This window comes from Lepidochelys kempii, chromosome 11 (assembly GCF_965140285.1).
Source record: "Lepidochelys kempii isolate rLepKem1 chromosome 11, rLepKem1.hap1, whole genome shotgun sequence".
Lineage (NCBI taxonomy): Eukaryota > Metazoa > Chordata > Testudines > Cheloniidae > Lepidochelys > Lepidochelys kempii.
Genome location: NC_136390.1, coordinates 2,536,854 through 2,563,871, shown reverse-complemented (window position 1 = coordinate 2,563,871; position 27,018 = coordinate 2,536,854). Strand labels below are relative to the sequence as shown.

The following is a 27,018-nucleotide window of genomic DNA, read 5'->3' as shown; positions in this document are numbered from 1 at the left end:
CTTCTGCAGAATGAGAGGGGCTCAGGGGATGGCGAAAAGAATGATCCCGGCCTGGAAAAACTTGGGTGTGAAGAGTGATTGAAAAGCCCAGGACTGTTGCCTTAGAAAGGAGAATCCCGATCCAATAGTGACTGAGAAAGGCGGGGGGGGGGACGACTTCTGTTCCCCTTGTCTCATAACACAGGAACCAGGGACATGCAATGAAATTAAAAGGCAGGGAATTGAAAACCGATAAAAGGCAACAGTTTTACACACGGCGTGGAATTAGCCGGTGGAACTCTCCGCCACAGGAAGCTGTTAAGGCCATATGCTTTGCAAGCTTTCAAAAGGGATTGGACCTTTATATGGACACTTTTATAATAACTAACGCCAACGTAGATTGTGGCAGGATATTAAACCTTCTGCTTCAGGGCTTGAGCCGACCTCCAACCATTAGAGATCAGGACAGGCCTAATGTGAGGGGCAGATTATCCCACATCTTCTGGTGCGGGGTTCTTGCACCTTTCTGTGCAGCATCTGGGACCAGTCATTGAGCCAGGTGAGAGGGACCTTGGCTCTCATCCAATCTGGCTCTTCTTAAGTGACTCCCAAGCCCAAGTATTGTCAGGATCAGGCGCTAACTTTAGGCCTCGGGGTGTGTGAGCTATGGCCCAGCTGATCTCGTCCCAGTTAACAGGCGCGTTTCCCCCATTGAACCAGTGAAGCGTTTGGATTGACGCATGCCCCAGCGACAATCTCCCGCCGCTGCCTGGCAACTCGGGTGACACCGGTGCTAAGTCTGGAGGGGCAGGGCTCTGCTTGACAGCGGCTTTGCACAGGGGGTGAATAACGGGGCAGGGCCGGATTGGGCCCGGTACCGCCGGGCGCTAGGAGCGGACTGGGGCACTCAAGCAGCGGGAGCTGCAGGGAGCGAGCCATGCAGCTGCCCTGGAGAGGAGGCAGGCTGATGGCAGGGGAGCAGATGCTCAGCCGGCGGGAATCAGCCCCGCTCTGTGGCGGACGTCCCGGGGGGATGGGGCCCGTGTGGCACTGAGCTGATTGATGCCAGCTGAGGCTCTGGCCCGTTCATTGCACGTAGCTGGTGGCGTTCTCAGGGACAGAGGTTGGGGCCTTCGCTTGTTTCTACTCTGATCTCTTGACTCTGGGGTGAATCAGCGATGACATTGCTGCCAGAATCAAGCCCCTCCGTCATTTACCTGATGAGGCCCCTCTAATTAATTAAACATCCTTCGAGTGGGAGCAGGATCATTGTCTCCCTGCCGTGACAGGGAAAATGAGGCACAGAGGGGGCTTGTCCAAGGGGGATCTTACGTTGGAAGCATGGAGAGGATTAGCATACAGAGAGAGGGTGGGCGGGGGCAGGGATGCCCTGGCATGGGGGCGTGACTGTGCTGGTGACTCTCGGAGATCGAGGTTGTAGCAGGGCTTGGTTGATCTTCTGCTTGGGAGCCGACACTCCCCTTTCCGGAGCCGTGGCTGGTTTTTGTTCCCCCTCCGCCCAGGCAGGAGGATCCCCAGGCTGTCACGTGCTCTGGCTGCCCACCCATGCAACGAATTAACGTACAGCGGGGAGCACGGCCCACAGCACTGGGACCCGTAGCAGCAGCGCTGTGAGCTGCCCCCAGCCGGGCCCTTTTGTGGCTTCTCCTGCCACCTGTGCCCACCTGCTCTTGCTCCTCCTGGCTGGCGGGCTGCCCTCCCAGGGGGAACGCTGGGGTCCTTCCTCCCTGGGGCTTGCTGCTGTTTACACTCCGCTTCCCCTCCCCGCCTGCCCCCAGACAGGAAGAGCAGCAAGTGGAAGTGGGCCCATTGCCGTCTCATGGCTCTTTGGGTGTCCCGTGGAGCGGAGGAGGCCCAAGGCATCCTGAGGCTACGGTCCCGTTTGCTGTCAGCCGCCAAGCTGCCCCAAACATTACAGCCCCTGTCAATAGCCAAACCCGACAGCCACTGGATAAACCCTTTGTGACTGCCGCGTGGGCCGTCCTGGGCAGCAAAGAGCAGAGGGGTGGGGGGCACCCAAGGCCGGGCTGGGTCTGGGCACTGCCCTGAGTTCTCTCGGGATCCCTGCATTGGCTGCGTATGACCGAGCGGGGCCGTGACCCGTCCCCGGGCCTGTTCTGCCGGAATTGCAGGCTGTTGCTTCAGGTGCATGACAGGGCGGTGATGGGGCTGAGTCCCTGGGGGGCTGAGGGGGAGGGGTTCTGCTTTCTGGGACCGTTGGCATCTGGGCAGCAATCGGAGCCAGCCAGGATGGGGCTATTTGAATGGCTCTGTTCTTCCAGGCAGGTGGCCCTGAGAGATTGTGTAGGGGGCGCCGGAAATGTGGAATGACCCTCTGTGACGAAGTGGGACTGTTCTTAATGTTTCCTCTGAATAGTGTGGGGGTGCCTTAGTTTCCCCTATGCAGTTCTTAAGTATCTTGGTGGTGGGATAAGGGCGTATGATTGTTGCAGAGCCCTAGAGGGCCGGTGTGTGCAGGGGTCTGGACACAGAGAATGGCCAACACCCTGTTTCCTGGCCACCGATGGCCTGGGCCCTTCCCCCCTGCAAGGTGAGAGCTAAAGGGTTGGAGAACAAAGGAATCAGGTGCCCTTCTGGCCCAGGAAAGGGACAAAGCCCAGAGGAGGAGGGGCTGGAGAGAGTTTCTGTTTGGGGCTGGCTGGGACATGGAGTGAAGTGCAGACATGGTTGTCTGGCTCACTGCCCCCCAAAATGGACCCAGCTGAGGGGTCCTGTTCTCTGCACCTACAAGCTCTGGTTTAGACCATGTTCCTGTCATCCAATAAACCTTCTGTTTTACTGGCTGGCTGAGAGTCCCGTCTGACTGCGGAGTTGGGGGGCAAGACCCTCTGGCTTCCCCAGGAGCCCCGCCTGAGCGGACTCGCTGTGGGAAGCGCACGGAGGGGCAGAGGAGGCTGAATGCTCCGAGGTCAGACCCAGGAAGATGGAAGCCGTTTGAGCTGTGTGTCCTGAAGACAGGCTGCTCACAGAAAGGCGACTGCCCCAGAGTCCTGCCTGGCTTCACGGGGAGCAGTTCCAGAGCATCGCCCAGGGACTCCGTGACACCCTCCCCGCCCCCCCTTTGGGACACTAATTCTATCCCCATGACCGCTCACCCCTTGGCCTGCGGCAGCCGGGCAAAGGCCAATTGACCCAGGGGGTTTTGTGGTGGGGACGCCCATCTGCTGAGCACTGGGCTGAGACCCACCAAACTCATGTCATGCAGGGGCACCCAGCTCTGCCTGAGATCACCCAGGGACGCTCCAGAGGACGGTGGTGGGACCCACAGCTGCTCACAAAACCAGAGCCTCGAAGGCATCTCGGTACCTGACTCTCCCGTTCTCAGCGGACGGGATGCCCAGCACCCAAGGGGCGGAGGTGGGTCTGAGGTGGGGAAGCAGTAGGGTGAGTTATCCAGGGATCGGCCCTTCACTGGCTAGATCAGACCAAGGAAGTGGGGCATCAGCGTAGAGGCAAAGGGCAGCTGGGGGCAGGAGCTGCTGGTAAGAGCCAGCGTGAAGAGGAAGCCTTGAGCTGTGACCCAAGTGCCGTCCCTCCACAGGCAGATCCTGACCCTGCCCAACGGCTCCCAGGCCTGGCTCTGGCAGTGTCCCAGCTCCTGAGCGTGGGAGGCATTCCCCAGCAGGCTGATGGCCTCAGTGGGAGATGGGCCCCCCGGGGAGCCCCCTTGGTCAGGGAGAAAAGTCATTACTCCAGGTTGCCATGGGGTGGGATGTAACTATTAACCCATAGGGTGCTGGCATCTTCCTGATGGCCCACTGCATGACAGTGTGTGCAAATCAGCTACAAAGAAACCCAGCAACGTGGCCAGGGAAATTAACCGGGCCGGGCACCCGGGCTGGTGCTTTACTGGCTGACAGACCCAGCTGTGACAGGGAGCGGAGATCTGCCTGCGCCTTGGTGGGCCGGGGGTTAACTTCAGCTCCCCGCACTCAGCGACTGCTTGGGGGAAGGTGGCCCCGAGGTTCGGTCTCAAGCTGGGGGCTCTCCGGTTCCTTGTCTACTCCTGCCTTGTGTTAGCCGCGCTGCCCGGTAACGGTGGGACCATGCGGCCCAGCGACAGTCGTCCCAACAGCTTGCGTCACAGCCAGAGGGCGAGCCGAGGAGGGAAATCTTCAGCAAGAGCAGCGGGCAGGGCAAGCTGGGCGGCACAGAGGGCTGTGACGGGGTTGTGTGGGGCGGAGGGCAGCGCCCCTTTAAATGGTTGGTGAGCCCACTAGCGGTGCTCACCGTGTTCTGTGTCACAGAAGCTGCAGCGGGTGCAGCTGGCTCTGGTGGGTTTGGGCGGAGGTGCTGGTCTGGGGCAGCCGGGTCTGGGTGCTCCCTGGGGTTTGTGGCTGTGTAAAGAGCAGGAGAGGCTGCTTGCCTGTGGGCGCAATTCTTGCCTAGCAGAACCCGCGCCGAGCAACGGGCTCCTGAGGAGCGAGACTCCGCCGCTGGGCAGGCGCGATGAGGGAGGCAGTGAAAGAAGGAAAGCCCAGTCGGAGGGGAAGGCATCCTGGTCGCTGGGGTGGCAGAGGCTGGCAGGGTGGGCTCGTGTGCTGGGGAACGGTATGCGATCGCCTAGGGACCGCCAGGGAGGGAGGGGGATGGGATGGGGCAGAAGAGAGCTGGGTTATAGGGGGATCCCGGCTTGTGTTCCCGAAGGCCCCACCACGCCTGGCTGTTGCCCAGAGACCCGAGAGCTCAGGTACTGAATCCATGTCCTCCCCCGACGAGCTGCCGGTGGACAGATGTGTTCCAGCTGTGGGCAAAGAAGTCGTCTGAGCTCTCAGGGCTTGTCTCTCTGGCTGTCGCTGCCCCTGGTAGGGGTACAGCCTCCTCCGGGCCAGCGGGTTGCGAGATCAAATCCCCCAGCTCCTGTGCCAGGCAGGCCCTGCTGGGCAGTCAGGGCTGGCACCTCTGCCCAGTCCGATTGCACGGCGCTATTCCACCAGGCATAGGAGGTTCCTAGGCAGGATTAGAGGGAGGCACCCGCTGGAAGGTTAGGGTGGGGCTGAGATCATTATTTTGGACGCTCATGGAGCTGGCATAGGAGACAGCACTGGCTAGACTGGCATGATCGGGGGGCTCTTCCGCGTGCGGCCCCTGTATTGGTCATGAGGTGATGGAAGAGGTCACAAGAAGCTGATGGGGATGGGACCGTCTCTTGTCAGAAAGGAATGGGGCAGTCTGGTGAGCCGGGGAGAGCGGAGGAGGGAGAAAGGCAGGAAGAGGCTGGGGAAACCAGAGACCCTGGGGAGAAGAGCAAAGTCTGCCAGGGCACGTGGAGACCGAGGTGGCAGAGGTGCCCGGAGGATCCGTAAGGAGGAGAATGAGAAGGGGCAGAGAGAGCAGGGGACCAGAGCAAGTCTGGGGCACTCGGGGGGCAGGCAGGGGAGTGTATGGGTGGCCTGAGAGGGGTAAGGAGCACGCCGATAAAGGCCAGGAACGAGGGCCGCCCGGCCATGGTGGCTAAGACTGTCCTAAGGCGGGTGCCGGCCGGGGATGAGCTGCAGGGGCTGTGGCCCGGGAGGGAGGCAGGAGGGAGCCTGCACTGAGGCTGGGGATGGGGGAAAGCCTGGGGAGAGTCAGTTAAAGACTGGGCTGGGGGAATCTGTCTCTGCCGGCTGCCCCACTGAATGCCGAGCCCTTGGTGCCTTGCCACATTCACCCTGCAGCCCTCTCCTCTCTATCAGCGCCTGCTCACGCCTGGTCCCTAGAGCCGCCGGGGGACTGGTGGGGAGGGCGCTGGCTGGGCGTGATGGGCGGGGAGCAGCTGCACGGGGCATCTGCCCCTGCGGAGTGCGTGTTGCGGAGAGGGGGCGGGGAAGGACCAGGAGGCGCATTGGGAGCTACATTCCTGGAAGCCTTTGACAGGGAAGGGGAGCCAGGAATAGAACTAGCCAGGCAAGAGAGAGGGCCGGACCTGCGCCCCGGGCCGGCCAGTTGCCGGGAGGGAGGCGTGGCTGGAGTCCTCCAGCCGTGGAGCACGGAGAGCTGGGTCGGGGCCTGGGTTTCCCCGGGAGTGCCAGGCAATTGGGCCACAGACACGTGAGGCGTGCGGCCCGCTGGCAGTGGGGAGAGGGCGTCCCCGGCACCAGACCAGTCAGGCTGGTTTAGTTGCACCCGTGCTTGGTAACGTGGGACGCGGATCCTCCCAGAGACAGCGTCAGGCCCTGCCTAGGTTATTCTCCGGCTCCCCCCACCCAGCTTTCTGAGCAACCCCAGAGCAGTGAGCATCACTGGGAACACGTGGGGCCAAGCACCCCCTTGTGCCGGCATGCAAGAGAGGAGGGCAAACACCTCTCTTCCTCCAGCCTGTGATTTGCTCCTGGGTGTAGGCCAGACACTGGTGGCTAGATGCCTAGAGGGGGGCAGCAGGGCCCGTGCCTGGAGGCAGAAACTCAAACGCCTTGGGAACTTTTACCCTAAAAACTTAGGCACCATGTGGCTTTAGACAGGAGTTTTGTGGATGGCAGCAGAGCCTAAAACTGGGACTTAAGCACCTAAACTCAGACGTAGACGCCTCTGTCCCTTTGTGATCCTCGCCCAGAGCACCCCAGTTCATGACACGGTGGTTCTAAGATTGGAAAGACGGGGGGGCTGCAGGTTTGCGGGGGACAAAGGCAAACCCAGGTCACCAGTGACTCAACTCTCTGCAGCCTGTGGGCCAGCAGCTCCCCCGTTTTCACTCCCCACTGCTAGGTCTCCCAGGCCAGAGCATGGTGTGTTAACCCAGCCCCCGCTCCCCAGGGTCTCTGTCACAAACTGTCTCATGGCCCGGGAGCCCTGGATGTTTCTCACAATCTGATCAACAGCCCCCAAGCAGTGGAGCCTGGCAAAGTCTGTGCATCTTTTGCTTCCCTTTCGGCTCTGGAGTTGTTCGGTCTGCCAAGGCCACCGCTGGGTTTCTTTCCCTTTTCACCTGGGTCTCGTGTTGCATAAAAGATGATAAAGAGCAAAACAGGCCTATTAAGTCATTAGGGAGGAAGCAGCCCGGCTGAGTGGCTACACCCCAGAGCAGGCATCAGATCTGCCTCTGCTACAGGGTCTCTCACGCAGACTGGTCCCACCCAGCACAGGATTGTTCCTGATTGTACATTTCCTAGGGTTTTCTTTAGACTCATTGTAGAAGTCCCAGGCCATGGGGCTCCCAGCCCTTCCCCTGGGATCTGGCTCTTCCCGAGTCTGATTTTCCATCCTGATTTCGTTCTGCTCGCGCTAGTCCCTTTGCCGCACACCGGCTCCCTTCAGACACTGACGGGCTGCGGTCACATCTGCCCTGTCACAGCCCAGCCAAGCCACACCTCGTAAGGGCCATGGCCCTAGCTCCGTGGTGCGCGGCCTCTGGTTACAGAGCAAATTCCCCTTTTTACCCAACCGAACAGAGGGGAGACAAAAGGCAAGCGGTGGGGACTGCCACAAGGAACTTGTGGCCTTTGGCTGGCCTGCCATCCGGCCAGGCGGAGGGGGAAGTGGAGACGTAGGCAAAAGGCCATGAGATTATCTGACTGTGTTCGTGCACCACGCCAGGTCTTGTTGTGTTTTAATTCCTGAAGGGCTGAACCAACCTGCCCATTCTGGGTTGTCACCCCACCCCCTCACCTGTGCTCAGGCTCTGTCACGGTGACCTGGGACAAAGAGCAATCCCAGCTCCTGCCCTGTGACCGATGATCCTTCCTGGAGAGCAAAGCCAGGAAGGGGTCAGGCCCTGAGCTGCCTACATACCCACCTGTCCTCTCCTTTGTCTGCTGGGATGCTGTTTATTTCCTTTCCGCAGCAACTCACCCAAGCCAGCTCCAAGTTCCTGGGTCTGCCCTGCACCCTGGGTGCGGAGCCCCCCGGTTATCCCAACGCCGTGCTGTAAAGAGAGGGCACCACGTGCTGACGGCAGCATCGGGGCAATTAGTTTGTCCCAGGCAGGAGGGTGGCAAGTGGTGGTAGGTCATCCCTGCCCTCCGGGGACTCGAGACGCCAGGGTTTCCAGGTCACCAGCCGGGCAGTTTATTTTTGGCTGCACAGTCATAAAATTAACAAAACGATACAGAGGGCAGGCCTACATAGCAAACACCCCCACCACACACACATATACCCCACCCCACTTTAGAGAGCAGGCCTGATTCAGCTTGAAAGAGACACTCTCTTTACCTCTGGGCCCTGCATTTAGGTTTCTAAAAGCCAAGGCCCGCTGATACCTTTCCAGAGTGTTTTTCAATTCCCAGCCAGATCATCTGGGCAAAGAGCTCCTCTCTGCCCTGCCATTGAGTCCAGCGGCGTGAAGTAAGTGTCCATGTCAGCGTTTGCAGGATCAGCACCTGAGCAAAAGCTCAAACAAGCAATGCAAGTGCCTAGAATAGGTCTGAAGAGCTTCCTGCGTAGGATCTAGCTAGGTACTTATATGGCCCAATCGCTGCAACATCTTGGCACCTATTGAATCCCTGGCAGTTTTCTCTGTGGATTGCGGGTGCTTCTCTATATGAAGAAATCATGGGCTGGCTAATGAGAGAACCACAGGCTGAACCTTGTGCCTCTCAGGGAGCAGAGCGGCAGCAGCTGGGTGGAGCCTGCCCTGTTATCACCCGGATGCTTGCAGCTGAGCGCTCCCCAGAAGAGGATATCCTGCGTTTGCTTCTACTAGATCTAGGTGGGTGAGTTTGATTGGGACAAATCAGATGAGGTGAGCTGGGACTCTGCAGGGAATTCTACCCTATGGAGCCTCTCTGCTCCCTAGGCACGGGGTGGGGTTAGTGACTAATGGGGCCTGGTCCCCAGCGGGGAGCCTCAGCTGATACCTGCTAAGGAGGGTGATTGTGCCCCTTGGAATGAGCTTCTGATCCCTTCACCATCACCCCAGCGGCTTTCAAGCAGTCCTACAATCCACCAGCCCTAGTGCTGGAAAGCTTGGCCTAGCGGTTTGTAGGTCTCTCTAGCTGCTGCGTGTGCCCCTTTCAGGGACCCTAAAACAAAGCCAAGACATCTGGCAGGATCTCCCTGAGAAGGATTGCTGCCTTCCTTTCCTGTATGATCAGCCCCCCACCCCACATGGTTCTACCCTGAAGCTTCACCCCAGCCTCTGCCTTTGGCTCAGATTCACTCTGACCGGTGGTGGTTTGATGTGGTCATTGACAGGAGCAGGTCAGACTGCCGTTTGCTCATACCCTGCTGGGGCAGCCGGCTCCCCCTTGCCTCCATGTCAGAGGCAGCTAATCTGAGCCACTCTTTCCTCCTGGAAGCGTGGGAGTAGAACTGAGTTACTGTGATAATTTACATGGGCTTAACAACACCCCAGCGGTGGGTATCAGTCAGCATTACCCTCTGCTGGCTGGAATCAGAACTGCCAGACTGTTTCATAGACCCTATACTGCTCGAGGCAAAGGGGGATTCTCCTGTGCTCCTGTTGGAGGGACTTCTGCTTCTCTACCTGGAAGGCCCTAGCTCTGGCCCCGCCACTGCTGCTGGGAATATGAGTGGACGCTCTTAGATGGTCCAGAATTGGCTATGGTATTTTCCTCGCCTCACGTGCTGCACAGCTGAGGGTTGGGAGCGGGTCTCAAACATTACTTAACCCCAACCGCGTGGCAGGGAGGTATTATTATCCCCACTCTTTAGATGGGGAAACTGAAGTGGAAGTGACTTGTGCAAGATCAGGCAGCGAGTCTGTCACTGAGTGGCAAATAGAATCTGGGGGTGTTCACACCCACTCTCCTGCTCTAACCACTAGACTGACCTCCCTCCAGGAGCCACACAGGAAGCTCCCGGTCCAGGATGGAGTCCCAGTCCTTCAACCGCTAAATTGTCACCCCATTTCCTACCAGCGTTCTAATTTTTAGCTCATCAGGTAGGAACATTCAAGACATGGGATTGTGGGAGGGATGGGAGAGGATCTTGGCCCTTCGGGAGGGGCACTGTTAACCTCCTTAAAACTAAAAAGGTGAGACTTATGTGGAATGTGTTACAAGGAAACCGTCCACGCAAAAAACCTTCCCCTTTGTGCCAAGGACCCTCTGGAGATGGTGACGACGATCTCTAGCTCTGGTACAGCGCTTTTCCTTCGTAGACCTCAGAGTGCTTTACAAAGGGTCATCCTCCCCACTGCACAGGTGGGGGAACTGAGGCACAGAGAGGGGGATTGACTGGCCCAAGATCCCCCAGCAGGCCAGTGAGGGAGCTGGGAATAGAACCCAGGTGTCCTAGGCTCTATGCACATGGGATTAGGTGGAGGATCCAAAGGAGGATTTGTAAGACATAGGAAAAAATCAAGCCATCCCGGTGCAGCTGTGGGACTTCAAGGGGACCCCTTGAGGCCTAAGATGTTTGCAGATGTTAAATACTCTGGGTGCCTCCCCAAAGCCCTACTATCTGCTGTGACAGACCTGAAAATTAAACTGCAGGCTGGATCAGGTTCATCCGTGACCTGGGGCCTGTGTCTCCTCTCGCACCAGCTGAGTCAGGAGAGAGGGCAGTGAAGTTGGTGGGCTTGGGCCAGAGTAAAAAGGGGGGAAAGGAAACTCCGGATCAGGCCCTGGGCTTCCAAGTCCTCGGGGCCACCAGGCAACCTGCTCTCCTTGCTGAGGGACGGGTCTGTCTTTAGGTGCCCAGAGAGTAGTTATCGGTGGTTCACAGTCATGCTGGAAGGGCATAATGAGTGGGGTCCTGCAAGGACCAGTTCTGTTCAATATCTTCATCAATGATTTAGATAATGGCATGGAGAGTACACTTATAAAGTTTGCAGACAATACCAAGCTGGGAGGGGTTGCAAATGCTTTGAAGGATAGGATTAAAATTCAGAATGATCTGGACAAACTGGAGAAATGGGCTGAAGTCAATAGGATGAAATTCAATAAGGACAAATGCAAAGTACTCCACTTAGGAAGGAACAATCCGTTGCACACAAACAAACTGGGCAATGACTGCCTAGGAAGGAGCACTGTGGAAAGGGATCTGGGGGTCATAGTGGATCAGGAGCTAAATATGAGTCAACTGTGTAACACTGTTGCAAAAAAAGCAAACATCAGTCTGGGCTGTATTTAGCAGGAGTGTTGTAAGCAAGACACGAGAAGTAATTCTTCTGCCCTACTCTACCCCGATTAGGCCCCAACTGGAGTGTTGTGTCCAGTTCTGGGCACCACATTTCAGGAAAGACGTGGGCAAATTGGAGAAAGTCCAGAGAAGAGCAACAAAAGTGATGAAAGGTCTAGAAAACATGGCCTAGGAGGGAAGACTGAAAAAATTGGGTTTGTTTAGTCTGGAGAAGAGAAGACTGAGAGGGGACATGAGAACAATTTTCAAGTACATAAAAGGTTGTTACAAGGAGGAGGAAGAAAAATTGTTCTTCTTAACCTGTGAGGACAGGACAAGACGCAATGGGCTTAAACTGCAACCAGGGAGGTTTAGGTTGGACATGAGGAAAAACGTCCTAGCTGTCAGGGGGGTGAAGCCCTGGAATAAATTGCCCAGGGAGGTTGTGGAATCTCCATCATTGGAGATTTTTAAGAGCAGGTTGGACACACACCTGGCAGGGATGGTCTAGATAATATTTAGTCCTGCCATGAGTGCAGGGGACTGGACTAGACGGCCTCTCGAGATCCCTTCCAGTTCTGTGATTCTATGCTTCTCGTGTGTGACAACTGCTGGGAGAGGGCTCTGGGTGTGTCGCGTGGCCCCGAATGCAAAGGAAGAAGCTAAGGTGGCCGTCTCTAATGACAAGCTGTGCACGAAGCATGGTGCAGTCCCGATGGCCTGCACCAGGTCTCTTCCCCTTAGTATAACTGAGAGTATGGTAACAGGGGGATAATTAATCTGTTACATTTGTGAGAGCGAGACTGGGACATGCATCGCAAGCCTGTTACTGCATTAGATTCCTGCTCCTGCCCTTGTGCCTCCGGGCTCTCCTTGCCTCCTGCTTGTAACCAGTCTGGGCACAGCGACTAGATAAGTCTCACGCGCCCAGAGCTGGGACTAGAACCCTGCTCCTTTGCTTGGAAAGCTTTCTCTCTGCCACTTGGGGTAAAAGCGAGCTCTCATAGTTGGCATAAGAAGTAGATCCATTGTCCTCTCTGCAGGCCCTGCCCCTATTGCACCACATGATCACACATGATACAGCTTGTGCGTTACACACACAGGCCTCTCTCCCTTTCTGCTTCCTTGTGTCTTTCTCCTGCTCCGTGCCTTCTCTCAGGCCGTGCCCTTGGGATGGCTGGTTCCTGCCTATTCACGATGCCCCCTTTAAACCCTGTGTCCTCCCTCGCTTGGTCTCCCTTCCTTCCTTCACTGAGCTCCTGTCCTGGACTCCGAGCTCTCAAGGGCAGGGACCATGCCACATACTTCTATGGTGCTAAGTGCGCCGGGAGCCATCCTGGCTCCATTGAAGTCAGTGGGAGTTTTGCAATTGACGTCGAGGCTAGACTTTCACTCCTGGCCTCAAATGAGTCTGGGATCCCTGCGCTGCATTGCTCCACTCGGTGAGCTCCCAGTTTCCGGAGAGAGGCCAGCTCCTTGGAGGCACCATGACTCATCCCACTCACCTCCCGCTAGCTGGTGCTGCTTTGGCTGCAGTTTGCACAAGGGCACAGTGGAGAAGTAACATCCCCCCAAATCGCGAGTGGCTGGATCAGTAATAATGAGGAGAGTGACTGTCCCCGTCCCGTGGACACACCCTGCAGTTGGGAGGTCAGTGGGGGTGCTGCCTGCATAACGGCCACAGATCGGTGCCCTGGTGTCAGATCAAGGATCCTTGTTGGGCAATTAATGACTGTAGAGCCACCGGCTGGATTGTCCCAGACCCCCTGACGTCGCACACGGGGCCCTGTCTGCCAGCGTCCAGGCTTCACACTGCAAACTCCCTGGACAATCCAACACCCGGATTGTCCGACAGTCCCTAGAGCGTCTGTGCACTGGATGACTGGGGGGTGTCCGAAGCCTGGACTGTCACAGGGTGGAATCTGGGTCCTGCTTCCCGTTCAGGTTCCACTTATAACGGGTTAGTATATAAGGAACAGAGGCTGCCATGGTGAGTGGCATCGGCTGCAGATGTTTCAAGCCCCGCGGTAGAAGGTGCTGCAGATGGGAGATAAGCAACCTATTGACCCGCTGGAGTCTGTAACAATTGACCGATCATCTACCAGCCCTGTATACGTAGAACCCGCCTCTCAAATGTGACCAGAATCTGTGACCCAAAAGCCTCTGTCACTGGCCAACCATTTGGCTACTCCGTGACTGATCAGGGGCTGTTGCCTCTTTCTGGCCTGACCTGACTCTTGTCAGGGTGTGACCCCCTTTGCAACAAAGTGCGATGAAATATAGGAAGAACCGTAGCGTGATCTCTGGGCAGGTGAAATTCCCCTTGAATGCAGTCAAATGACACCGCAGTTGTCTGAGGGTGCTGAAATGTACCAGCTGGGGTTCCAGCTTAGGGCATAGCCCGATCCGGCTCCTGTTTGATCTCTGGCCCGACTCCCCTGGATTTTAATGGCAACAGGATTGGGCCCCTGTCAAAAATGCCACCTCTGTTGTCAGGCTCCTGTCTGTGTCCGGCTGCAGTGAGGAGGGTTTAAAGGGCTCCTGGCCTCTTGTGACACGAAGCCAGTGGAAGGGATTTGGGGCCATTGGTGCCAGGGTTCCTGTGAGCTGGCTCCATGGCCCTGTCTCTCCCAACCCTGGCTCGCTGGCTGGGATGTCACAGAATTGCTGCCCCGGTGCTGCATGGAGAGATCACTTGATCTGGACCCCGGAAGGACTTGGGGAGAGCGATTCGCTGCCTGAGGCCCCGGGGCCAAAATTACTTAGATGATTGTTGGCATTTAAGACCCACCCACTGTACTGACTCTTTGGTTACCAGGATCTGCCTTGCGCTGGGTCTCTTTTGAGGTCAGTAATAATCTTTATTGACCAGCCAGAAATATCACGCTGGCCATCTTGGGACGAGGGCTCTGGCCGGTGGGTCTGCCCCGAGCTGGACTCTGGTGCACAGAGCCGCTGTGGCCCAGCGTCGTGAGTTTTGGCTAAGGGTCCATGAACTGCGCAGACAATAATGGCAGATTTTTCTCTCCCTCTGTCTCCAGGTGCTTGAAAGCCAGCCTGAGCCTTTGGGAGTCCCCATGTCGTACCCCAGTGCTCCCCCGCCCTACGATGACAAGAATCCCCTCTACCCCCCACAGCCTGGGGGTCACCCACAGCCCGGAGCCTATCCCGGGGGCTACCCGCAACCTGCACCCTATCCCGGGAGCTACCCGCAGCCCGGAGGGTATCCTGGGGGCTACCCACAGCCAGGAGGATATCCCCACCCAGGTGTCCCGGTACCCCCCATGTCAACACTCCCGATGAACCAAGGTAAGCTGAGCATTCACAATAGGGGGCATGGTGCAGAAACCCACTGATGGCCCATCTGGCCCCATCACCACCTGAGATCAGAGTAAACCCACTGGGCCATCAACGTGCTTGAAAGCGAGAAGGGTCCACCCCTGGTTCCAGTTGTTCTTGGTCCCGTTCTGCACAGAAGCAGGTCACCCCAGGGACCGCGGCAAAGAGAGTAACAACGGGCTGGATTCTGCTCTCGGGGATGGGGCCAGACATGCCATCAGGGTAGCAGTGCCCATGTGGGACTTGAGGAGTGCAAGGCAGAGGAGATGGTGGGGTGAGGGGAAGGGGTCTCTGGAAGGGCAGGGTAATGGATACGGTGACTCGGGCTCTGCAAGACCTGGTATGAGCGGGGCGGGGGCGTTCCTCGAACCCTTGGGATGGATCGGCTCCAATTTGTCACTCACCCAGACCTGACAGACAGGAGATGTCCCGGTAAGAGGCAAAATATTCCAGTCCCCAGTCCCATCAGGTCAAAGCTGGGCTGAGCTTGGCTGGTCTGTTCTGTCCCCAGAACCCGAGAGTCGGTCCCATTGGGCAGTGCCCGGTTGTGACAGGGGCAGCCTGGCCTGGTGGTCCCACCCAGAAGGAGGTGGGGTCTGATGGGGGTGGGGAGGACACCCTGAAACACTTGACCAACGGGCCGAGCCTGGGGCGGGGGGAGGAGACGGCGCCGCTAGAGAGGGGGGACAGTTACTTCCCTGCGCCTCGAGCCAGATGCACCCCCGGCCTCACCCTGCCGGGTACCAGGCCGGCGTCTCCTGTCTGGGCCCGGCCCTCTCAGCCATGCTGCCAGCGAGACCCCAGCTGGTGCCGAGGGGCCGTTGGGCTGGGACATCCCACGGGGCAGCCCCCTCCGAGCTCGTGGGGAGAGGCAGCCAGGAAGAGATCGGACACTCGGGCAGGGCAGACCCCGGAGACGTGCCAGGTCAGCTGATGCCCCCCAAGCCGTGCCAGCGTTTGGGTGCTGACTCTCCCCCTGTTGTGCCCCCCGCCCCCCAGGAGACAGCTATGGCAGTGGTGGCTCGGGGGAGGAGGACGGGCTGAGAGCAGGCACCATGGATGACAAGACAGTGCGACACGCCTTCATCCGCAAGGTAACTCCGGAGGGAGCCGGGCTGCCCAGCCCCCGGAGCTGCAGGGTGGGGGAGCCGGGGGGATGGGTGGGGAGGGGGTGTCCCCCTCCAGATTCTGGCCCCCAGGAACAGGCTGCGGCCGGCGGAGCGAGCCTGGGTACCAGTGCGGGGCCGGGGATCAGGGGCTGGTGTGTCCGCGTGGCGAGGCCAGTGGCCGGGGGCAGCGTCATGCTTCCATGGCTGCAGGGTCCCCCCAGTGCTGGCGGGGGCTGGGGGCACGGCCCTGGGCTGGGTAGGGGGCTGGGACTGGAGTGGCCTCGGCTACAGAGCCCCTCCCCTCCACGCTCTCTGGGCTAACAGGACGCCCGGAGCCTGTGCCTCGGTGGGAGCCCCCAGCAGGGTCAGCGGCTGGGCCAGCTTCCCCCCGCTGCCTGCCCCGGGGGGACCAGTTCTAGGGCTATGAGGGGCTCGATCTCCACAGCCCACCCGGTCCCTGGTGCCCTGCCTGTCGCCGAGTCCATCAGGAGCGGGACTGAGAGCCAGCGGCTCCATCCCACCTGGGGTGCTGGGCAGCTGGGGGCAATGACGCCTCGGGGCCGCCTTGGCGTGTCTGTGCAGGGAGCCGGGCCGGTGCCCCGCGGGTGACCCCTCTGTGCCTGCCTCTTTCAGGTCTACACCATCATCTCAGTCCAGCTGCTGGTGACCGTGGGCATCATCGCCGTGTTCACCTTCGTGTGAGTCTCACCTTGTCCTGAGCCCTGCCCTTGCCGCCAGCCCCCAGCTGCTGCTGTCCCAGGGGCTGGTCCCTGCTCCACGGGGCCCCAGGAGCTGGGACGAAGGACTCTCCGGAGGAACGAAGATGACTGCCCCCAATGCCCCGTCCCCCCACTGAAGGGAGGAGCCTTGCCTCCGGGATGGAGGAGATGAGCACTGTCTCACAAGGGATGGGGAGCCCCACCCTGGGGCTGTTAAAAGCCAGGCTGGGTACAGCCCTGTGGGATGGGCTGTGTGGGGTGACCCTGCCCTGCCCTGGCAGGAGTCCGGATGGATCCTGGGGGGTCTGTCTGGGGAGCTGAGCACAGAGCAGGGCAGGGTTAAAGCCCTGTCCTTGCTCCTGGGCTGGGGACCCCACAGCGGGTCTGTGCTATGTGGGGGGCAGGCAACGGCTTGGGGGTGATGACGAGCAGGGAGCATCTCACTTCCAAGCTTTCCCTTGGGTCAGTCTGCTGCTCGCTGGGGCCCGCGCTGTGAACACTGGCGGGGGTGGAGACCCCGGGGGAGCAGGGAAGGGGCCACGTGGAGCCAGGAACCGATCTCACGCTCTTCTCCCTCTTCGCAGCTCCCCCGTCCGCACCTTTGTGAAGAGGAACATTGCTGTGTACTACGCCTCTTAGTAAGTATCACTCTGCCCTTGCCAACTCCCCTCCCTGCTCATCCCGGGCCCAGCTGCCCTTTGGCTGGGTTCCTGTGCCGCCCTGTGAGAGCTGGCAGAGTCGCCACCGCTCGGTCAGTGCGCTCCCTGCTGAGTGCCACGAGGCGCTGGTGCCCCACGCCAGAGGCAGAGGGCGCTGTGTGGGCACCGCCTCCAGCCCCTGGTGGCACGGGGAGGGAGAGGGGCAGTTAATCACAGCTTGCTTTCTTTAAGACAAAATACAAGGAAACTACATGCATAAAACTCTGTGACAGCCCCGTTCCAGCTGAGATCTGGTCTCGGGTGGGAACTCTGGTTCTTCGAGCAATAATGACTGGTCATGTCACTGTATCAGTTAAAGCACAAAGGTTAGGGTTTACAGAGGGAGCGTTGTCTAATGGTTGGAGCATGAGCCTGTTGGAGCTGTCTGCTCATACTGGCTCTACCCCATCATCTGACCTCAGAGGAGCTGTTTCCCAGCTCTGTGCCTCAGTTTCCCCTCTGTGCAATGGGAGTAATGCTTCCCTACTGCCAAGGCGCAATGTGAAACATAAGAAATGAACCTTGGCCCTTCTGCTGCCCTGCACGCGGCTCCGACCGGCCCCGGCTCCGGGTGGGCAGCAGGGCTGGGAAGAGTTCCAACTTCTGTCTCTCTCCCTCCCCAGCGCTGTGTTCCTGGTCAGCTACCTGGTGCTGGCCTGCTGCCCGGGCCCCAGGTGAGTGTCTCCTTCACTGGGGATCAGAGAGGGCGGCCCCTCCCTCCAAGCCCGTGCCCCAGCTCCGAGTCCCCTGGGCACTAGGAAGCAGGTCGCGGGGGAGTGACTGAGCCAGGGGGCCGAGGCCAGAAAGGGCTCTGTCTCCATCCCCAAGGGGCGATGAGACGAGGCTGCCCCCCAGGGTCGATTCCCATCCATCCGGGCCGTGGCCTGCCCTGACGCGGGGGCTGGTTTTCACGGGGACACCCTGTGGCCTGCAGTCTCATTGGGCCAAAGCGGTGCCCTCGCCCCAGGTGACATCACGCTGCGCTCACCCCAGAAACCCCGACCCCCACTGCGTGACCCCAGCCTGCAGCGCCCTGGGCTCTGACTGCCTGCACCCTGACCTGTGTGTTCCCTGACTTCCCCCAGGAGACGCTTCCCCTGTAACCTCATCCTGCTCGCCATCTTTGTAAGTGGGGCTGTGGGACTGGGTTGTATAGCGGGGAGGGGGGGAGCAGTGATCCTGGGAGGGGGCCCAGCCCCAGGGTCGGGGGGGCCCTGGGGGGGAGTGGGATGGAACGAAGGGAAGGCTTTGATGGCTGAACACTGGTTACGATTGGGCCTGGGGTCACGTGCATGGGGGTAGAAATGGGGGGGGGGTGTGATGCCATGGGCCCCCTCCTACCTCAGGGTCACACCTATGCCTGAAACACCCCCCTCAGGCCACGTGCCCCTCCATGCCTCCTGCTGTGAATCCCCACGTCAAGCCGACACGATGCTTTGATCCCGCGCTGCGGCTGGCTCCACGGCTAATCGCCCCCTTTCCTTTCGTTTGCTGCAGACGCTGGCCATGGCCTTCATGACGGGAACCATCGCCAGGTACCGCGGAGCTGGGGAAAGCCCCTCTGAGCCCCTTCCCTCCTCTGCCTTCCCCAAGTTCGCCTGTCGTCAGCAGGGGGAGGCGGTAAAGAACGTGTCCCCTGGGCCACGTGCCTCCGTGTCGGGGTCACTAGCCCTCCGGGGGAAGTGGGCTCGGACGGAGAGGAAAGCCAGCCCCACCATGGTTCCAACTTCAGGGATCCTCCTGGCTTAGCTCAGGTTGAAGGAGTCACCCTGGAGCCTGGACTGAAACAGGCGCCTCCTGGGGGCGAGTCACAGAACTGCAGGCTGCCTGTGATGGCTTTTCTATAGGGCCCATGGGTGCCGGGTTGGATCACACACCGAACACCGAGCCCACGGGATCGCACTGCTGGGGAGCGAGCCCCGGTTCTTAGCTCCCCGTTGCATGCGGAGGGTGAAGTGGGAAATAATTGAATGGCTTTTAAACGTGCCCCCCTCCCCCCCGCTTTTAACCCTTTGTGTGCAGTGTGTATAGCACCCGGGCTGTCCTGATCACCATGGTAATCACTGCTATAGTGGCCATAATTGTCACCGTCTTCTGCTTCCAGACCAAGGTAAGGCTCGATGGGCTCCCTGCCGTCCGGGGCAGCGGGGAGGGCAGGAGTCAGGGGATTTCCCCTCCTGAGGGCCCCTGCGGCATAGGCTGGGAGAGGGCACAAGGCAGACGCTGCATCGTGCCCCTTCCCCTGGGGATCCATGCTGCCTGCACCCAGCGCTGGGAGTGACAGAGCAGGAATCGAACCTGGATCTCGTGCGGCCGCCCGGAGGGAGCTGGGTCAGTGACCCTCCAGGGCCAGCGCTTCGGGGTGGCCCTTCCCGCCGGGTGGCCATTGCTGCTGACCCTCGCTACCCAGGCTGCCTCCTGCGGGGGAAGCCCAGTGCTGCGGGATGGCTGCGTTCCCACTGTGGTCCGTGGGTCCCTCTCTAACTTGTCACCATCCTGCTGGCAGGTGGATTTCACCTCGTGCACCGGGCTGTTCTGTGTGCTGGGGATTGTCGTCATGGTGACCGGAATAATCACCGCCATCGTCCTCTCCTTCAAATATGTGAGTAGTGGCTGGGGGAGGCCGGTTCGAGGACAGGCGGGGGCGTGACACCAGCGCTGCCCTCTGCTGGCCCCATCCGTATCTGCAGTTGCCAGCACGGCAAGCCTGACCTGCCGGAGTCTGCCAAGAGCCTGAAGCAGTAGCCCCCATGGGTGAACTGCCCCATTTACACAGCGGAGAGGTTGACTCTGAAACCTAATTATGGCAAATCAGAATGTCAGCAGCAGGGTGATTTCATCCCTGATCGTTTCGGCGGATGCAAGCCACTGCCCTGGGACGGTAGGCAGGAGGGGAATGGAGTTCCCGTAACTTCATCCTCCAAACTGACCCCACTTCAGTATCTTGCACGAAAGCAAACCTCTGTTCCTGAGCCAGCTGCACTTGGCAACAGCTCGCACTTGGCCGGGGATGTCCAAGCGTGTTTTGTTGACAGAAGGGAAAGTTGGTCTCCTGGGTTCACTTTAAAAGGCAGCTATGGTACGTTGGGGGGTGGCTGAAACCAGACCATCTCCCTTCACTCCATCCTGCAGCCATATACTGCCTTGAGTGTGAATATACCTAGCAACGTGCCAAACGGCATTGACCGAGCAGGATCAGGCCTGGTTGCTTGGACGGGAGACCTCGAAGGGGAGCCCAGATGCAGCTGGGTGAGGTGTGGGGGATGCAGTTGGGGGCACGCTCCCCTCCCCGTGAGTTGGGGATGAGCTGGGCTGCAGGAGCTGCTCTTTCAGAAGAAAAGCAAACCCAAGAGTACCGAGATCCTTCCCAAGTGAGGGCGTCAGCCAACGAGCGTCATGCTCCTCCCCAGAGGTGGCTGCATCTTCGAGTCGGGTAAAGCAATCCCTGACACATACACAGTGGGGATCCGAATCGGTTTTCTCCAGCCCTGGGCTGGTGGGTTGCATTTCTGGTCTGTGCCCCGGGGCAGCCGCTGCAGCCCTCTGTCCTCTGACCGCCCCGGGCTGCCCCTGTCTTTGCAGGTTGTATGGCTCCACATGTTGTACGCGGCCATCGGCGCGATCGTCTTTACCCTGGTGAGTAACCTTGCTCGCTCTCTGTCCCTGCTGAGCTGGGAGCCTCCCAAGGTCCTGGGGCAGGTGGCAGGGGGAGGATGGAGGCAGCTCCTGGCTCCAACACATGGGGCTGACAATCTCTAGCAGCATGGCTGACCCAACGCTCTGTCTCCGGTCTCCCCAGTTCCTAGCTTACAACACCCAGCTGGTGCTGGGGAACAGGAAGAACTCGATCAGCCCCGAGGAGTACGTCTACGGAGCCCTGGAGATCTACATGAACATCGTCCAGATCTTCATCTTCCTACTGCAGATTGTGGGCCGGAGCTAGAGCCTCCACGGAGCTCCCGGCAGGAATTGCCCCGGGCCCAGGAGTGCTCCGGGAACACCTTGCCACCTTCCTTTCCCTCGTCCTTTCACGCTCCCCGCCTCTGCGTGTCTCTCCCAGGCCATTGGCCTCTGGTTTCCCTTCTCACCTGGGGAGCCCAGCGTGGCTGCTCATAGAGGGGTAGCAGGCAAGACTGGCCCGTCTGCCCTGCAGAATAACAAGGCTGTGCCCAGAAATGAAGCCAGTGTCAGCCGATTTCTGCCTGCCCTGTTAATTGTTCCGCTGCCCTCTGTGCTCCCCCGTGACCTCCTGTCTTTCTTCTCTCCCCACGCTGCCCCCAGGGATGTGTCAATGCACCGAGTTCATCCCCGTAGTATCCTCTCTTGCAGAGGTGTGTTCTGATCCCAGATCCTCTAGTCATAGCTTCCTGGGAAGTGAGAAATCCAAGGGCAGCCCCTGCCTGGCTGCGCGGATCCCCAGGCCCATGACCGCGTTCTTTGCCAATGGGCTCCCTCCATTTCGGCTCCCTCCCTTTCTCTTGCCACGTGCCTACGGGAGGAACATTCCTTCACGTCATCAAATCCGAATCCACTCAAAGGAGAGCAGAAAGACAGGGGCTTAGTCCTCGCTCCGCTCTGAACCAAGGTGTGTACGTTCCCGCCGCCCTGCAGAGCGCCCTTCGGTGGGGAGGAGCAGCGGGGGATGCAATCAATGCACTGAGATGATTTTAAAGGGGAGGGGGGACTTGTCGTCTATAAATCAGTGCTTTTCAATTCCAGCAGGGTTTTCACCCTCCCTGTGTCTGTTTCACAGAATACAGATCAGCCCAGACTTCAGGGCTAACACTAGTGCTTTGGGGGCAGTTACATGTCTTAGGCTAGCCTTATGGTAAGTAAAAAAGAAGAAAAATCTACTTAGCCCCAGGCTGGGGAGGAGAAACGTACAGAGGCATGACCCATGCTAGCCCCCAGATTTTTGTTGTTTCTAATTCAATGTATTTTATCCTTGGTACGCAAAGGTTTTTGTATCAAGCTGCCATACTGTATATTTGACTAGGCCGGAAAGCCAAAGGGCCTTGAAATAACACCGTTTGACGGGGGGAGGCGAATGGCACAAGGGGAATTGCAAAGAACCGTGCTGTGTATGTTGCTCATACTCTCTAGTAAGAGAGTCGCTTATTGCAGAAGGAAACAGAACTGGGGCTGCAGGAAGGGGCCGCAGGCAGCATTGTAAATCACCACCCCTAATTCTAGAGGCTGGAACAGGTGCTGTAAGGGGGGGCGGGATGGGGCAGAACGCTGCATTGGAGCACTCTGGCTCCCCCAGGGCAGTGCTGGTGAAGCGGGGGGCAGCAGCTGAACCCAGAGCCGGCTCCCAGCGCCTCCTGGGAAGAGCAGGCTCAGAGCAGGGCAGCTGATCAGAATCCCCAGGCGAATGGCCAAAAGGGCAGGGTGTGGGCAGAGGAAGTGGGGGTGCAGCCAGCGTCAACCCTTTGTGCTCCTCCCACGACGCTAGCGGCTTGGGCCAGCCTTGTTCACTCAGTGCCTTAAATCCCGATGTCCCTGGCAGATGATTTGAGGTCAGCACAGCACATGGCCGGGAGTCGCCCCTTTCACGGGCAGCCCTCCTCAGATCTGTGCTACGCCCGTCTAGGAAGGGTGACCTGCCCGTTCTGGGTGCTGGCCTGGAGGCAGAGCTGCTGATGAGCAGAGCCCGGCTCTGTCCTGGCTGAGGGCGGGGGCGTTGGCCAGCTGGGGTTAGCTTTGCTATGCAAAGGGCTGCTGGGTGCGCTGCAGAGGTTAGTGGATTGGCTCAACGGCCCCCCGTGCAGGACAGACGGAGACCCCTTCCCTGGGAGCGCTCCGCTAGCCAGGGTCAGAGTGGTCCCCAGTCCATGCAGCAGGGGCCGTGAGGGGATGGCCGTATAGCATAAGCTGTATTATATTCTAATGCTGCAGCCAGTGGGAACAGTGGCTCCCCGCACCAAAGGACACAGACAAGTTGCACTCAATAAAGCGAAACACTGTGTACTTTTTCAAGCATCCAGCATCTTTTGATTTTTATTCACAATTGTGAAAGTGACAGTGGTGCAGGGGAAAGAGGTGACCCCTGGGACCTGAATCTCCCAGGCCAGGGATGTTGGAGGTAGAGTAAGCATACCCCACCCCCCCAAAACCACTGCCATGTCCCCCACCCTGCAGAGACCATCTCTGGAAATGAGACGGAAGCTCAGTCCCTGTGGCCCAAGCAGTCCCCACATCTCAGCCGAGGCTGTCGTCAAGGACTGGGGGAGAGGGAACGTAGCTACCTCCCAAACTGGACAGGACTGAGCCTCACCGTCTCACTTCCCACAGCCCCAGCAGTAATATTCAGGAACCATGGAGCTGGACCCTGTTTAAAGCAGCTCCTGAATTCCCCGCCCCATCCAAGCCAGATTCTCAGTGCAGCAGCATTACCCACCCCCCTGTGGGGATACTTCAGGGCTTTGAGCCAGCTCTAACCATCCCCCACCACCAGCCTTTCAGAAGTGGTAACTGGCTCCTCCCCGGACTTGGTGAGGAAAAGCTCTGGGCCAGATCTCCATGCAGCACTGCTGATGGCTAAGGACATTTGGTGTAACCTCCCCTTTCTGTGGTGCCCCTCGGGGTTACAGCTGCACAGGGGCAGATTGCTCTGAGGTGAAGGGTTTATTTAGGATCTCACTTCTGTCCCACACCAGCTGTGTGCAAGGTACAGAGGCAACGTGAGAAATTAGAGTAGGGTCAAGTGATTTGGGCAAACAGCCTGACCCCCCCAGGGGACTGACTCTCAAACAGAAGGGCTGTTGGCACCTGAGACTAATCACTGGGACAGTGTTTCTCATTCGGCAACATCAAACAGATTTGTCTCCAAGTTCCCGAGCTCTGAGCGGGAAGGAAGTCTCTGTTGCCTTGGCTCTGTGTTCCAAGACTAGGCCTTGGGGTCGGCCACACCCTCCGGTCCCAGTGAGGTCCTCTTGTACCGCGCTCCCTCGTACTCCCCCACGTTGGACGCCTTCATCTTCTGGCGAGCCTTTAGCTGCTTCAGGCGATTTTTGTCCACTTCGCGCTTGGTCAGGAGAAAGAGGATAATGCCGGAGGGGAAGCCGATGGCCCTACGGGAAACCAGAGCTATGGTTAAACTGCAGGACGTTCAACATCCGAGGGCAAGTCAAAGTGAGAGGCTTGCACGGCCTCAGGGCAGAAACTGTCCAGGCTTCTCCCAGTTCTGCGGATGCGCCTCCATCCCAACCCGCAGCCCCCCTTGTTATTCTAGTCCTGGGCTCCTTTCACACAGCTCTGCCAATGCCTCGGCGGACTCCCCTTGCCACCACCATGCTCCAGGCTGGGGCAGATCCCCTTTGAGATGCCCAGGGAGGTTGTGGAATCTCCATCACTGGCGATTTTTAAGAGCAGGTTAGACACACACCTGTCAGGGATGGTCTAGATAATACTTAGTCCTGCCTTGAGTGCAGGGAACTGGACTAGATGACCTCTCGAGGTCCCTTCCAGTTCTATGTACCCAGGCTGCTCCTTACGCTAACACAGAGGATGCCACACACTCCCATGGTACGCCAGGGCCTGAACAAGCTGCCTCCAGAGGGTCGCAGGCAGACAACGCGCGCACTGGACTCGGCATTCAATCTTAGACTAGAGCGCTCACCCAACAGAACGGGTCTGAGGGCATTTCTAAGCAGGGGACGCTGATGCTGATGACACTCCTGACCCTGGAGTGAGACAAGGATGATCAGCAATTTGCAAGACTCACCAGGCCACACCAACCATCTTCATGGGGTTCTTGGCTTTCCGTGTAGGGATATACTCTGGGATTTCATGGACTCGCCTGCCAGGTTCTGGCCTGGCTCCTAAGTCCAAGGGGGCTCGGCAGCTGCCATGGATGAGTCTGACATTGAGCCGAGCCAGGGGTCTATGGGTCCCAGCTAAGCATGCTGCCCGGCTCACAGCAGCAGAGAAAAATCCTGCCAAAGACAAAGCCAGATTACCCAGAGCACCTAAAGACCTCAGATCGGCCACAAAGGTCCCTGGCCGGGGAGGGTGTGAGGCTGGGTTCCTGGGGAATCTCTGTGGCAGTCACAGCAGACACGTGTTTTACCCTGATTTTGCATTGGTCTCACACCTGCACTCAGAGACCCCAGCTCGGGATCCGGGCCCATTGTGCAGGGCGGGGCGCGCACACACGAAGGGGCCTGGCTGGTATTTCAGATCCCAACACCTCTGCTAATTTCCCCTCGCCTTGTGCGGTAAGGCGAGAACCAGGGGGTGCGTGAGCCCATGCTGCCCCTACAATAGGGCTTTAGACGGGGAGCCCACCTGACGCCCCGTCCCAGGGGCCCCGCAATTACTGCAGCGGGGGCTTTGCCAGCCCTGGGTGCTGCACCGCACGGCGGGCAGGTTCTGGGGATGCCAGGCACTGGGCCCCGGCTCGGGGGGGGAGCCTTGGGGGCCCTGGGACTGGGGGGTTCTGGGCCCTGGCACTGGGGGAGGGGCCGAGCAGGGGGAGGCGGAGGAAAGGAGGGGCCGGGCCTCTGGAGGGAGGGGAAGTGCCAGGCCCTGGCTCCGGGCAGGGGGAGGGGCCGGGCCCTGGCTGGGGAGCAGGGGGGTTAGGCGGGGAAGGGGCCCAGGCTAGGAGGGCGGGGGAGGGGCCCTGGCTCCGGGGGGGGAGGGGCTGAGCCCGGGCTGGGCCGAGGGCGGGGGAGGGGCCGGGCCCAGGCTGGCGGGGGAGGGGGTGGCGAAGGGGGTGAAGGGGCGTAGGCTGGGTGGGAGGGGCCGGGCCCAGGCTCCGGAGAGGAGGGGAGCGGGGGGGGAGCGGCCAGGCCCAGGCCGGGGGGGGAAGGGGGCCCTGGCTCTGGGGGGGAATGGCCGGGACCAAGCTGGGGGGGGAGGGGCGGGGACCAGGCTGTGGGGGGAGGGGGTGAAGAAGGGGGGGAGGGGCCCTGGCTCCGGGGGGGAAGGGCGGGGCCCAGGCTGTGGGAGGAGGGGCGGGGCCCAGGCTGGGGGGGAGGGGCCCTGGCTCCGGGGGGGAGGGGCCGGGCCCAGACTGGCGGTGGAGGGGGGGAGGGGCCGGGCCCAGGCTGGCGGGGGAGGGGCGGGGCCCAGGCTGTGGGGGGAGGGGGTGAAGAAGGGGGGGAGGGGCCGGGCCCAGGCTGTGGGGGGAGGGGCGGGGCCCAGGCTGTGGGGGAGGGGCCCTGGCTCCGGGGGGGAGGGGCCGGGCCCAGACTGGCGGTGGAGGGGGGGAGGGGCGGGGCCCAGGCTGTCGGGGGAGGGGGTGAAGAAGGGGGGGAGGGGCCGTGGCTCCGGGGGGGAGGGGCCGGGCCCAGGCTGGCGGGGGAGGGACCCTGGCCCCGGGGGGGGAGGGGGTGGGGAAGCGGGGGGAGGGGCCCTGGCTCCGGGGGGGAGGGGCCGGGCCCAGGCTGGGCGGGGCCCAGGCTGGGGGGAGGGGCCCTGGCTCCGGGGGGGAGGGGCCGGGCCCAGACTGGCGGTGGAGGGGGGGAGGGGCGGGGCCCAGGCTGGGGGGGGAGGGGGTGAAGAAGGGGGGGAGGGGCCGTGGCTCCGGGGGGGAGGGGCCGGGCCCAGGCTGGCGGGGGAGGGACCCTGGCCCCGGGGGGGGAGGGGGTGGGGAAGCGGCGGGAGGGGCCCTGGCTCCGGGGGGGAGGGGCCGGGCCCAGGCTGGGGGGGAGGGGCGGGGCGGGGCCCAGGCTGGGGGGAGGGGCCCTGGCTCCGGGGGGGAGGGGCCGGGCCCAGACTGGCGGTGGAGGGGGGGAGGGGCGGGGCCCAGGCTGTGGGGGGAGGGGGTGAAGAAGGGGGGGAGGGGCCGTGGCTCGGGGGGGAGGGGCCGGGCCCAGGCTGGCGGGGGAGGGACCCTGGCCCCGGGGGGGGAGGGGGTGGGGAAGCGGCGGGAGGGGCCCTGGCTCCGGGCGCTCAGTTACCGAACGACCCGCGGACCGCCGCCGCCATCGCCATCTCGGGAGCGGACGCTCGGCTCCCGGCAGGCAGCGCGCCCTGCCGCGGTGCACGCTGGGAGCGGCGGTGCGTGGGCGGGAGGGAAAGGGGGGACAGGAACTACAGCCCCCAGAATGCCCTGGGGCGCGACGACGACCACTCCCAGAATTCTCAGGGCGAGGCGGAGCCGGGACTCCCAGCGGCCCCCAGCCG

General features: G+C 60.3%; 2 protein-coding genes across 4 annotated transcripts in view; one reads left to right on the top strand and one right to left on the bottom strand.

Moving 5' to 3' along the window:
- Window positions 1-22,869, top strand: part of TMBIM1 (transmembrane BAX inhibitor motif containing 1) — a 30,824-nt gene extending 7,955 nt beyond the window's left edge. For all 3 annotated transcript variants that reach the window (XM_073304946.1, XM_073304945.2, XM_073304944.1), the window contains 11 exons: window positions 14,064-14,331; window positions 15,361-15,455; window positions 16,104-16,168; window positions 16,774-16,827; window positions 17,511-17,561; window positions 17,973-18,012; window positions 18,385-18,422; window positions 18,910-18,997; window positions 19,394-19,489; window positions 20,470-20,523; window positions 20,687-22,869. In XM_073304946.1, the coding sequence (XP_073161047.1) occupies window positions 14,100-14,331; window positions 15,361-15,455; window positions 16,104-16,168; window positions 16,774-16,827; window positions 17,511-17,561; window positions 17,973-18,012; window positions 18,385-18,422; window positions 18,910-18,997; window positions 19,394-19,489; window positions 20,470-20,523; window positions 20,687-20,830 (957 nt within the window). In that variant the 5' untranslated portion in view covers window positions 14,064-14,099 and the 3' untranslated portion in view covers window positions 20,831-22,869. The remainder of the gene's footprint in view (window positions 1-14,063; window positions 14,332-15,360; window positions 15,456-16,103; window positions 16,169-16,773; window positions 16,828-17,510; window positions 17,562-17,972; window positions 18,013-18,384; window positions 18,423-18,909; window positions 18,998-19,393; window positions 19,490-20,469; window positions 20,524-20,686) is intronic.
- On the bottom strand, window positions 22,856-26,888 carry PNKD (PNKD metallo-beta-lactamase domain containing). Its single transcript, XM_073304948.2, has 3 exons — window positions 26,793-26,888; window positions 24,614-24,824; window positions 22,856-23,960 (listed from the first exon to the last, which is right to left on the bottom strand). Exons 1-3 carry the CDS (start codon window positions 26,824-26,826, stop codon window positions 23,777-23,779), a joined length of 429 nt encoding a protein of 142 aa, XP_073161049.1. The 5' UTR covers window positions 26,827-26,888; the 3' UTR covers window positions 22,856-23,776.
- Between the last annotated feature and the right edge of the window lie 130 nt (window positions 26,889-27,018).